Source organism: Chenopodium album, chromosome 2 (genome assembly GCF_948465745.1).
Source record: "Chenopodium album chromosome 2, dcCheAlbu1.1, whole genome shotgun sequence".
Lineage (NCBI taxonomy): Eukaryota > Viridiplantae > Streptophyta > Magnoliopsida > Caryophyllales > Amaranthaceae > Chenopodium > Chenopodium album.
In genome coordinates this window covers 78,041,933-78,054,662 of record NC_137835.1, presented here as the reverse complement: position 1 = coordinate 78,054,662, position 12,730 = coordinate 78,041,933, and the positions used below count along the sequence as shown (strand labels likewise).

The window sequence follows — 12,730 nt, the reverse complement described above, 5'->3', positions numbered from 1 at the left end:
ACTGAACTTATTTTTACTAAACTGAAATTATTTTTACTGAATTGAAATTAATTTTACTGAACAGAACTTATTTTTACTGAACTGAAATTATTTTTACTTAATATTATTTTTTTAAGGTGTACTTTTTAGCATTTATTCCTCACATAATAGAGGAAAGTAGGAATGTAATTTAGGGACGGGGGAGTAATGTTATAAACAAATTTCGTTTATCACAGAATAAAACCGCTACTTCAAGTGACGGTTTTCCTTAAAACTACTACTAAAACTGCTTCTTCAAGTAGCAGTTTTACCTATTTTTAGGCAAAAATTACACTTTTGATCCCGTGATAATTAAAACTTGTAACTTTTTTCTTAGTCCATTTAGATGGTTATTTTATAAGGTAAAGGGTAAAAAATGGAACCTATATGCCGAATCCTCTAATTAGAATTATTATAGTGGTAGTGATATTTAAACTTTTTACAACTTTGCGGTAGCTCTTTTAAACAAAAAAAATTAATAAGTATTTGTTTTCAAAATGCGCATTTTAATTGGTAGTTCTTGACAAAATTTCGCTTATTTATAGGCACACTTTTTTTTTTATTTATAGTTTGATTCATCTCAGCAAAAGACATATTCATTTCGAATCTTGTTAAAATCCATCTCAATATATAGTTTAATAATTTTTGCTAAAACATAATTATAGATATGAATGTTATAATAAGATCTACGATTCTACATATATACACAAGCCTTGCACTTCATACGCTACAATTAAAAAGAAACGAAAGGAGTACAAAATTAAAATACCTTTATAATTACATAATAATTCACATTATTTTTGCACTTTCGCTAATTTTCTTTCCAAATTGAAAAAAAAAAAAAAAAAAAAAAAAAAGGGGAGAAGCAGGCAAACAGGGAAGGTGTATGACTTGATTACATTAACCTTCAAACCTTGTAATTAGTATAGCACCATTTTGAAAAAAGGGAATCTTCACATATAGTAGTATAAAAGTACTGTATTATGTTTTGCAACTAAATTAGCATTAACAAACAATGTACTTCAAAAGTTCAAAGTCTCCATAGTTCCAATAAACATGACTTTTATGTTACTCACCACTCACCAAGAGATCCATAAGAACAAAAAATAGAAAGGATGAGGAAGGCAGTTTACAATAGGCCAAGTTTTGAAACTATGCTAATTTTGTTGTGCTAATCCGATGGTCAGAGCGAGCTGCAGCTATTCATCATCATCTGCATCGATATCGAAATCTTTAACCTTCACATCCGCATCTTCTCCATACTGGATGCTCATGTCAATTTGTGACAACACATATTGAATGCTGTTCTCTTTCCTCAAATCAAGAGGGATGAAACTCACCATGCTGTATTCATCTACCAGATCAATCAAGGCTTTGTTCAACTTCTCAAACTGTGGAGCCATGCGACGATTTAATTGTGACAGTAACATCTGTGGCTCGGGGCTCAAGAAATCGTCAAGGTCTTTCTTGTTCTTCACGAGGTCCATTTTTGACATGATATTAACGTGGGGCAATTCAAGCTGGATCATTGCAGACAAAGATGACAAGCAGCCACTGATAAATTTGGTAACATCTGTCATGAACTGTGAGTCGAGCAAATAAACTACACAAACATTGAAGCTCTTACGCTGCAAGTGCTCCACAAAGTTTTTAAGAACTGGAACATGAGAGAAGAGTTCAATTTGCCCAGGACAATCAAAAACCAAATAATCATCATCCAAAAAATCATCTAGCTTTTCAGTAAGCCAGTCATCGAGATTATCTTCAAGTTCCTCCATGCAGTAAATCAAACCCCCATTAGGACCCAATCCAAGTTCTTCCATAACATCCTCCAAATTAATAAGTTCCCTGATATCCACAGCAACAGGATAGTCAAAGTTTTCAGCAGCAGGATCAAGGTTTATGATATTAATTGTCCGACGCATGGTTTCACAGTGTCGATACAAGCTAGAGCAGTAAGTTGATTTCCCACTTCCTGCAGGACCAATGACTAACTGCGCGTACCCCATCACGACTTTCTCAAGGTTTTCCTGTCACCAATGAGCTAATTAATCAAACCTCTACAGCTTTCCAATTTTTCAAAAAATAGAATCATGAGCATGAATGCGAAAAGTGTAAGATAAGAAACAAAGGACACGCACAGTAAACATGCGATTTCCATTAAAATAAGGAGGATTGGGGAAATCTGTGATTAGAATTAACATAAAGGAGGCACAGGCCGCACAGCTGAATGTAGAAAGGAAAATCTTTAATCTTGAACAAAAGAAAGTGGAAGTTAAAAGTAATGGAGTCCAATAATTGACAATAAAAAGCATAAGGAAGATATCTGATGAGACACCACTTCAGGAACAATCATATTCCACCAAATCTACTTAATGCACAATTGAGGCCTCAAATTCAAACAAGCACTTAAATTGACACAGCACAAACAGGAAGGGGGAAAACTAAAAATGCTACTAAATAAATTACGCACACTAATACCCAGAAGAAACAAGACAATATCTACAATCCACATAAGACAGAGGAGTGAGAAATTTCGAGATTTTAAAAAGCAAATCAAACACTCAATTGTGAGCTACATGCCCTATCCTGAAAGGAATGCCTAAGAAGGGAAACTCTCTCTTCAAGATATGAATCTTTGAAAATAATTACTAATTAAAGAATGCAACTTGATAGACTGACAAGAAACAAATTTTCAATCAAATTCTTATAGGTATAAATGGCATGCATCCTAAAGGACCTCATAACTAAAATATGCACATTCCTAAAGGACCTAAACAAATCAATGTAGATTCAAGGTATTTTAAATGACTTAAGATGAGTTAGGGAGGCTGGGTTACAACAAACCAGGCTTGGTGGACATATTTTTAAAAAATTTCACACCAAAAACTTGTGAACAGATTTTAGTTTAAATTTCATTTAGATGAAATATCAACCGGTAAGTTCATTGATAAATCGTTAAATTGAATTGAAGGGCTTTGAAATTGTGTTAGATTTGTGAAAGTGCACTTGTAAGAGTCAAAACACAATAGAGTATGCAATTTATATCCCTTGGAAATCCTGAAGTGAGGCACGAGCAAAATGGTTGAGCATCTCTAAAAACTATTAAAATTTGGGTTGTAAGAATCACATACAAAACATCCCAATGTACGACAGTATACTCACATACATAGAGATTAAAGTTTGTTTTCATGAAATAGAGATGTTTTAATATCAGAAATGACCCCTTTTTATCAACTCTGGGCAGCATGTAAAACAATCTAAAGTGTAAACCATGCTTATAGTTCAAAAAAACATATAGTTCTAGAGTTCTAGTGAAAGAACCAAAGAGGTGTCCATGGGCTACCTTGAGTGAAGTGCTCAAGTCTAGCTCAATAAATCGTTTTCTACCCCTTCCAATACTCCCGCATCTTCCCAAAAAATGCAAAGAGGCCATATAAGCTAAAATTAGATTAAAGTAAGATTCTCAAGTTAATCTTACTTTGAAAGCATTTCCTCTATAAATCAAGAATCAAAATTAGGGTCTTATATACATGAATTCAATAAATGAATTAGCTTCTAAAGATTCTGAGATATAAAACTCATCACAGAAATCATTCATTTCAAAGGTAGCATCTTAAACCCCCATATAAATCTTCAATACCTTACATACTAACTTCAGAAATCGGGAAATTTAAAATATTAGGTTGCTTTATTATTAAGCATGAACAAAGAATTTTAATACTTTAATGAACTAAAAACTGATATTACAAACAAACTTTAAATATTCAAGAATTATACTACAACAAATTTTCGTGAAATAAAAACTTTTATAAATTGAAATATACAGGTATACCCAAGATGATTGAAAACTAAATTTCAAGCATATTTATTTCAATCAATTAACATGGTATAATTCAAACAATTCAAAATCAGAAAAAATGAATGAATGAAAAGCATGTAAGTTAGGGTTTCGTATATATAATCTAGCATCACAATTCATCAAAAAGGGGGAAAGAGGACGAAAAAGCGGCACTGTAAGTCGCAGCAGCAATTGTTTGGAACCCTAAAAACGAAAACAGAGATGAGAGGAGAGAGAAGAGAGGAGGAATACCTGGCAGTGGATGGGTGGTCGCCGGCTCTTTTTCCGACGAGTAAGGAGAGCAGGGAGTTAGTGGGTAGGTTTTTGTGTTTTTGAGAAGGGTCGAATGGAGAAACTCAGAAACGGAGTTAAGCGTGTGGGAGGGAAATAAAGAATGTCACGCGAAATAAGTAAATCTGGTCTGTTTTTGTTTTTGAGGTCTGATCTGATCTGATCTGATCTGATCTGAATTTTTATCATCTATTCTGATATGATTTGATCTCACTAATTTTACTAAACTTTTACCGCATTTTAATACTTTACAGATATTTAACGATAAATAAATGATACAGAGTAATTAAAAGTTATGATCTGGTCTAATCTAAATCTTTCTGATCTAATCTAATCTGATTTGAATTTATTAAGGAACAAGTAATAATTATCTTAAATAAGCTGAAGAGAACAGGTCCGAACTCTAGTGTAAATTGCAATTTGTATGTACGTACTTGTATTTTTTAAAAAAAATTCCCTTTGAAATTTAAAATAATGATTATTCACCTCTGCCCGAGTTCATTTGAAAAATTAAAATTACTTGTTTACCATTTTTTTTTAATATTGCAAGCATATATGTAGTATACCTAATAATATAAGCTCAATGAAAGTTCAAAGACTGCATTTTATAAAAGTTTCTACTATACACATGGAAAAGGTAAAAGGAGGAAGCTATATATATTTAATCCGAGTTCGATTCGAATTCGATCCGATTTGAATCCGTTTAAAATTAGTCCGAATCCGATAAAATAGATCCGAATCCGAATAGGAGGTGGATCGGACTTGGACCCTACGCAAAGTCCGACGGAGTCCGAATCCGAGAGTACAAGCATATGCTCTATAACTTGGGACAATTATTTGCTTGTTTTGTAGCAAAAATTTGTTATGTAATTTGTTTATAATTTAAATATGTTATGTTTATACTTTAATTGGTATGATAATATAAACAATTATAGGTATATGACATTACAAAAAATAAAAATAAAAAAAATATTCGGATCATTTCGGAGGTCCGTATAAACGGACCGGATTCGGATCCGAAAATTACGAGTCGGATCGGATTCGGACTCGGATTTTTCAGATTCGGACTCGAATTCGGATCCGAGTCCAGGGTCCGTTTACTAAACGGATCGGATTCGGATTTAGCCACATCCGACCCGAATCCGATCCCTTGCCATTCCTAGATATATAATTTGGGAAAGACAATTTATTATAGCACTTTATTGACATACGTGTTAGCGTGTACATAATAACTCTTACCATATGACAGAAACTCATTTAAAGAATAGCACCAAAAACCTCTCATCATCAACTTTTGTCCAACCCTCACGACACTCATACCTTAAACATTGGGGTGTAAATTATTGCTCGTTTGTAATTTTTTTACAATCATCTCATATTAACATTTAAATCTACGAGAAATACAAATTCCTACAAAATAAAGATTTGACTACAAAATCATGAGAAAATCTACTTCTCACAAAATGAGGGAATTTGCTTATTTATTATCTAACTTCCCTTAATTAAAAAATAATAATAAATTCTCATAGGAATTTTATCTTATGATAAACAAAATAATATTTCTCACTTCTGAGAAAGTGAAGCTCTGCGTAATTTTCAATGGTCCAAAAATTATACTCAGTACTATAAACATAAAACATGCAACCAAACTACCTTGAAATTGAGGGAACACTTCTTAGGGCCTGTTCTCTTACGTTGAAATTTAGTTCAGTTCAGTTCAGTTCAGTTCATTTCAGCTCAGTTCAGTTCAGTTTAGCTCCTAATTTCCTTCTCTTATAAAATATTCATTTCAGTTCAGTTTAGTTTAGTTCAGTTCAGTTCAATTCAGTTCAGCTAACTTCAGTCAATGAGAACAGGCCTAAACTAAACAATGCAATAATGCATGCAAGATGCAAGTTGATCAAGTTGTTGTCCTTGAATAATTGCCTATTATTCCTAGTGTACTACTAGCACAATAGTAGTACTATTGAGTCAACTTCTAAGTCGTCGGACTTTATAACAAGCATAATAAATCAATACCTTGTACTAGTAATTGTAGTTTCTTACTCTATAAATAAGACTTGATAAGACTTGAACTTGATGGCCTTAGAATAACTCAATAACACTTAACACATAATAGTAGCCAAACCTCAAAAAATAATGGGTGTTAAAATTGGGTCATATCCTCTTTTCTTGCTAGTTATAATCACCACTCTTTTAGTTGTTGGGGATTATGTTTTTAACAAGGGTCACAAAGAAAACAAATGAAATAAACCGGTAAAATCTTCGAGGCGTGAACGGAATCACTTTTCCAAAAGTATAATTCCGACTTTATACTACAACCGGATTTCACGGAAATTTACTTAGGAGATACAACGAAGAACAATTGCAATCACAAGTAGGATGATTACAATTCAATGTAGATAAGTGTATGTGATTTGTGATGATGATAAATATAGAGTTTGCAAAATATTTCAAAGAAAATAAACTGCATATTTTCTTCAAGTTCTTTTCATCATGTCTTAAAGACATATATATAGTAGTAATAATTGTCCACCCAATAGTCACGAAGTAACTGACTAAATTCTCAAAGAAGTTTGAGAATCAACTGATACTTATCCTTGAATCACTTTTATCATATGTTTTTATAAACATATATAATAGCAGCCAATCTTCACCAAAAGCCACGAAGAGAAAACTGCCAAAACCGGCAAATAACTGACGAAATCCGCCAGCTTCAAAACTGAACACCTCGCGCTCGATCGGGCTAGCCACCGCCCGACCGGGCGGTTATGGATGTCAATTTCTGTCACCTCTCGCGCCCGATCGGGCGAGCCCCACCCTGACCGGGCGGCAGACCGGGCCAAAGAGAGGTTGTTCGCTTCATTCTCTTTACCGTGCTTTCTCCCTTTCAACCAAGGTTTTCTACTTTAATTTCTTATTTAATTAAATACAACACCTTATCCTAAGTATATAATTAAATAATCATGAAATTAGTCTACATTCTCTAAATTATTCAACATTAGTTTCCTTGGCCTTTAAAGCCAATGCTGGGGGAATTGCTGTTTATTGGGGCCAAAATGTGAATGAGGGAACATTAACAGATACATGTAGAAGTATGTTATATAAGTATGTTAACATAGCATTTATTTACAAATTTGGGAATGGCCAAAAACCCGAAATTGACTTGGCTGGCCACTGCACCCCTAAAGATGGTGGGTGCAAAAGAGTGAGTGTTGGCATCCGAAATTGCCAACGTATGGGGATTAAGGTCATGCTCTCCATTGGTGGTGCTACTAGAACTAAGAGTTACTCTCTATCATCGTCCGAGGAAGCTAGAGGTGTTGCCGATTACTTGTGGGATCATTTCCTTGGAGGCCAATCCAAATTTCAGCCGCTAGGTATGCACTACTACATAAGCTTGTTATGTAATTTACTCTGATTGTAATAATCTGTGTTAAAATTTTGTCCATGCGTTTTTACTACGGAGTATTATTATTGTAACACTTTGGTTGGCACAAAATTTTATGTTATAGTAAGTATTCAATTTATATTAATGTAACAAATAAGACTAGATCTAATCACATTCGACTAGATTAAATTGAAAAAAAAAATAGCATTAAGGGTCTGTTCTTATTAAATGAACTGAACTGAACTGAACTTATTAGAGCTGAATTGAACTGAGATGAACTAAAATGAGTATTTTATAAGAGAAGGAAATTAGGAGCTGAACTCAACTGAACTTATTAGAGCTGAATTGAACTGAAAATAATTGTATGAGAATAGACCCTAAGTTGTGTGAAGAACAATTTTTTATAACAATGTTTTGAAATTCTATTACTCATCTTCTTTTCTTCCTTTCCCTATTTAATACTTCCTCAGTTCTGTTAATATTGCAACAAGGAGGAAATTACGCATCCCAAAACACATTTTATATGCTAAATATCTATAATTGTGTAAGAGTAAAAATTATAAAAAGTTGATATTGTGAAAGTATTAAATGAGACGAATCTAACAAGATCCCACTTGACTATATTTTGCCTAACGTATAACTCATATTATATGGTCAAACAAGAGTGATGAATAGTGCAAAAAATCCATTGTTGCAATATTAATAGAACGGAGGAAGTATGATCTTCTATGTTCTCACCGGGCAATGCCGTGCTAGATGGCATAGATTTTGACATTGAGTCAGGTATGCCACACTACCAAGCGCTAGCACGGAGACTCACCGAGCATGGGCAACAATCAGGGAAGAAAGTATACCTAAGTGCTGCACCACAATGCCCTTTCCCAGACCAAAAGCTCAACGGTGCCCTACACACCGGGCTTTTCGACTACGTTTGGATTCAGTTTTATAACAACCCTTCTTGCGAGTTCGATGCTAGTAACCCTGAGAAGTTCAAGAATTCTTGGAGAAAATGGACCTCAAACATCCCTGCTAAGAAGTTCTTTGTTGGGTTGCCTGCTGAAGCAACAAAGAGCGCTGCTGGAAGTGGGTTTGTTCCTTCACAAACACTTATAAGCCAAGTGCTTCCTTTTGTTAAGGGATTTGGTGACAAATATGGAGGAGTTATGCTTTGGGATAGAGTTCATGATGTGAGAACTGGGTTTAGTCAAGGCATCAAAAATAGTGTCTAAGGGCCTGTTCCGATTGACTGAACTGAACTTATTAATTAGTGATTTTTAAATACGGATTAGTGATCTTTGATTATTTATTGATTATTTATTACTATACATATGTGTATATACAAATGTACATATTATTATTAATATTATTATTATTATTATTATTATTATTATTATTATTATTAATTATTGATGATTATTATTATTATTTATTGATTATTATTATTATTATTGTTGTTGTTATTATTATTATTGTTATTATTATTATTATTATTATTATTATTATTATTATTTATTGATGATTATTATTATTATTATTATTTATTGATTATTATTATTAGTATTATTATTATTAGTATTATTATTGTTATTATTATTATTATTATTATTATTATTTATTGATTATTATTATTATTATTATTATTATTATTTATTACTTATTGATTATTATTATTATTGTTATTATTATTATTATTGTTGTTGTTGTTGTTGTTGTTGTTGTTGTTGTTGTTGTCGTCGTCGTCGTCGTTGTTGTCGTTGTTGTTGTTGTTGTCATCGTCGTTGTAATAAGAGCTTAAAAGAATGAAATTTGGCTTTATATCATTAGCAATATCATTCGACGTAAATTAAGAGTTGAACTGAACTGAACTGAACTGGACTGGATTTCAACGGAAGAGAACAGGCCCTAATTACGTACGTGGTCAATAATGAACCTGCTTAAGTTTGTGTACTCGTAATTAAGTGTCTGATTAAGTACGTGGTTAATAATGAACCTGTTGAAGTATGTGTTATGTAATGCTATGCCTAATTAGATTTGTTATACGTTATTGTACTCGTTATTAAGTGTCTAATTAAGTTTGTGGTTTAGGAAGCTTGTGAAGTCTATGCCTAATTAGATTATGTTTATGTTAGACTGTAGTAATTAAGGTGCATGCTAATGAAGTTTTATGATTTGTAAGAATGTACTATGTATGGATCGTATGATGTAATGTATCTATATCTCAAATCTCAATTGTCCTTCTATCAAATACAAATTGAGATTTTAGTTTAAAATTTTAGATGTTAATAAGTGGACCAGCTATTTCAACTAATAGAATTGGTTGTCTATGTGGGGTACACATAAACTTACCATTTACGTGAGGTGTTGTACTTCCTATTTCGTAGCTCTCATTAAATACAAGAAATTTGGTCTCTAGCTATAGGACAAAATTTCACTTCATTCAAATGATTCAAACTCAATAACATGGGAAAAAAAAAGACAACATGGGTCAGAAAAGCACACCATATGTTTTAAGTTGCATAATTATGGTTAATTCTAGGACCCTGGGAGTAAGGTTAGTTCATGCTATGTTCGTAGGAATTTTTTTTTCAAAGTACCTTTGGATTAATCCACATAATGTGTAGGGGAATAAGGTTGATTCATATTCCATTGTATATATCAATTTTATTTTATGATTATTTTTTTAAAGGTGAGATGAAGGACTCTACTGAACCAACACCTCTCACAGGTTTAACCAGCCTAGCTCACAGGTCGCGCTTAAGAGTAGAGGGGGAAGGTAAGGGAATCCTCCTACTCCCAAGCAATTTGTAGTTAGTGGGGCACCTCTAAAAATGTATGTGTATCAATTGCTTTATAGCCTTATAGGAGACTTAGATTTAGTACAAACTTGTACAATATACGGTACATCAAACCATCAGTTGTAAAACTGCAATTAATACTAACTTTGGAACAGTTTAAATTAAAGGTGTGTGGTAATGTAGCCAACTATTTTTCTCAAAATTCATATCCCTATTCTAATTTTGTATATAAAACATCACTTTCTCCGTCTTCAAATTATTGTCATCACAAGTTTGGACGTACATATTAAGAGTAAATAGAGGATAATGTACATTTATTTATAGTTATACTGTTATAGTTAAGTGTAAAATAAGTAGAAGGACCTCACATTGTTCACATGAAATAGAGTAAATAGAGTGAGAGTGAGAGTGAGAGTGAGAGTGAGAGTGATATAGTGAGAGTGAGATAGTTAATGGTAGATGGAGTTCACATCACATGAGATAGATAGATGAGTTGGTAAGATAAAATTTTCATTTAAACCCTGTTTGATTTAATGTAAAATGTTTTCATAAAAAAATATTTTCAATTTCTTTTATTTTGCTTGGTTGTAAAGGGGGTGGTTAATAATCCGTAGAAAACATTTTTCTAACTAAATAAGGGAAGTCATATTTTCCTCCCCCCTCCATTCTCCTTATCTCCATTGTATTTTCTTCTCATCCATTCTTATATTATTTCCATATTCCTATTTTTAAGCTCTTTTAACTTTCCTTGTAAGACCAAACAAAGGAAAACTAATTTACAAATGTGGTTTTTCTCAAAAATATGTTTTCTATGAAACCTAATCTTTCAATGGAAATGTTTTACATCTAATCATTCAGGGTCATAACTCATAAGGTAAGGTTAAAATTAATTATTTCAGGATTGAGCAAAATACTTCGTAACTTACAAGACGCATATTTGAGGATGAAGGGACAAATTAGTAGAGTAATTAACTTTTGGCAATATTTGGTGTTGTTGAATGCACATGTTCTATTACGTCTCTCACACAAAAGCTCTTTGGCCTTGAATTGTGAGAATACTACTCTCATATGAATGCAACATGAGACTTTTTATACCTGGTACCATATATTCCACTTATAAAGAAGAGTCACAAGGGCTAGTAATGAAAATTGATCTCATAATCAAATCTTCTAAAGTCGGAGAGGAAATTCTAACCAATAAAATTATACTCCCTTACTCAAATTATGCCTACTATAACTGAACTATTCATTTATCCCGGTACCTAAACAGATGGAATATTTCTTTCCATAGGTGCAATTGCATCAATAAAAGGACGACACGCAATGCAAAAATAAGAAATGATCTTAAAGAAGAATTTGATTTTGTGGTACTATCCTTAAAATCTTTTTACAAAGGAAAAATAGAAAAAATCTAAAAAAAAATCTAAGGAAATAATAGATCTAGAAATGACGTGGCCAGCCCCCTATCTCCAATGGACTATCCTATTTTCATATTGTCCCTTTTTCCTTCACTTTTCTTTCCTCCGTGTCCTTTCTCTTTCATCCACGTCCTTCTACTTTGCTAAAATGCGCCTTTCACCCTTTCACTTCAATCTATTATACAAATCCTAAATTAATCTTAATCGTCCACGTACCCCATTATACTTGTAAGCATCACCCACTTGACCATTAAATAAATTTTGTATTGCAAATTGAAAAATAATTTAATAATAAAAATTTATTCTTATTAAGCTTAAGTAAGTACAGAAAAGTTCTTATGAGTATTAATATAAATATCGAGGTATATGAGTGCAGGTAAATATAACATAAACGAGCTATGAGTATTAATCATAGCTCCTTTATGTTTATTAAATACCTGGATCAATAGGACACAGTTGTACTGTAATTAGGGTGTTCATTTAACTTGATCATAGTCCAAAAACACGAGAACTGAATAAAATGAATTTAAACATCATCTTGAGCTCAACTAAAAGTGAATTTTTTTTTCTACCAGTAACATTCAATACTTACCTAATGGCTGCAATTCAAAATATATAAATTAGGCCATAAATAGTTCAATTTTTTTGGCTTCATTAAACAAAATTAATTTTATTTAAATGCAAATAAATGATACGTAAAATACAAATATATGTTAAAATTGTTAATACAATAAAAATACAGTCGCATTACATATTACCTCCGTTTCATATTAATTACAATAATCTGATAAAAATATAAGTTAAATTAATAAATTATCTATTAGTTGCAAATAATATGAGACGGAATTAATCCTAACAAAGTGATTGTCGAGTTGTCGTAATATAATTGGACGCCAATAGACAATTTATTTATTTTTGACAGGAGGATACTCTATTTGAACTTGATAATTGGAGAAGAAAGAGAAAATAAAAGCGA

At 32.3% G+C, this 12,730-nt stretch overlaps 1 protein-coding gene and 1 pseudogene across 1 annotated transcript; one reads left to right on the top strand and one right to left on the bottom strand.

The window, feature by feature from the left end:
* Positions 1-1,036: 1,036 nt before the first annotated feature.
* Positions 1,037-4,236, bottom strand: LOC145601500 (GPN-loop GTPase 3-like). Its single transcript, XM_081657530.1, has 2 exons — positions 4,112-4,236; positions 1,037-2,048 (listed from the first exon to the last, which is right to left on the bottom strand). The coding sequence occupies exon 2, from the start codon at positions 2,025-2,027 to the stop codon at positions 1,218-1,220; it is 810 nt and encodes a 269-aa protein (XP_081513656.1). The 5' UTR covers positions 2,028-2,048; positions 4,112-4,236; the 3' UTR covers positions 1,037-1,217.
* A 2,053-nt stretch (positions 4,237-6,289) lies between these two features.
* Positions 6,290-8,770, top strand: LOC145576378 (basic endochitinase-like; annotated as a pseudogene).
* The last annotated feature ends 3,960 nt before the right edge of the window (positions 8,771-12,730 follow it).

Excerpts from the sequence above, each read along its gene's own strand:
- LOC145601500 (XM_081657530.1), bottom strand. The coding sequence starts at position 2,027 with ATGGGGTACGCGCAGTTAGTCATTGGTCCTGCAGGAAGTGGGAAATCA.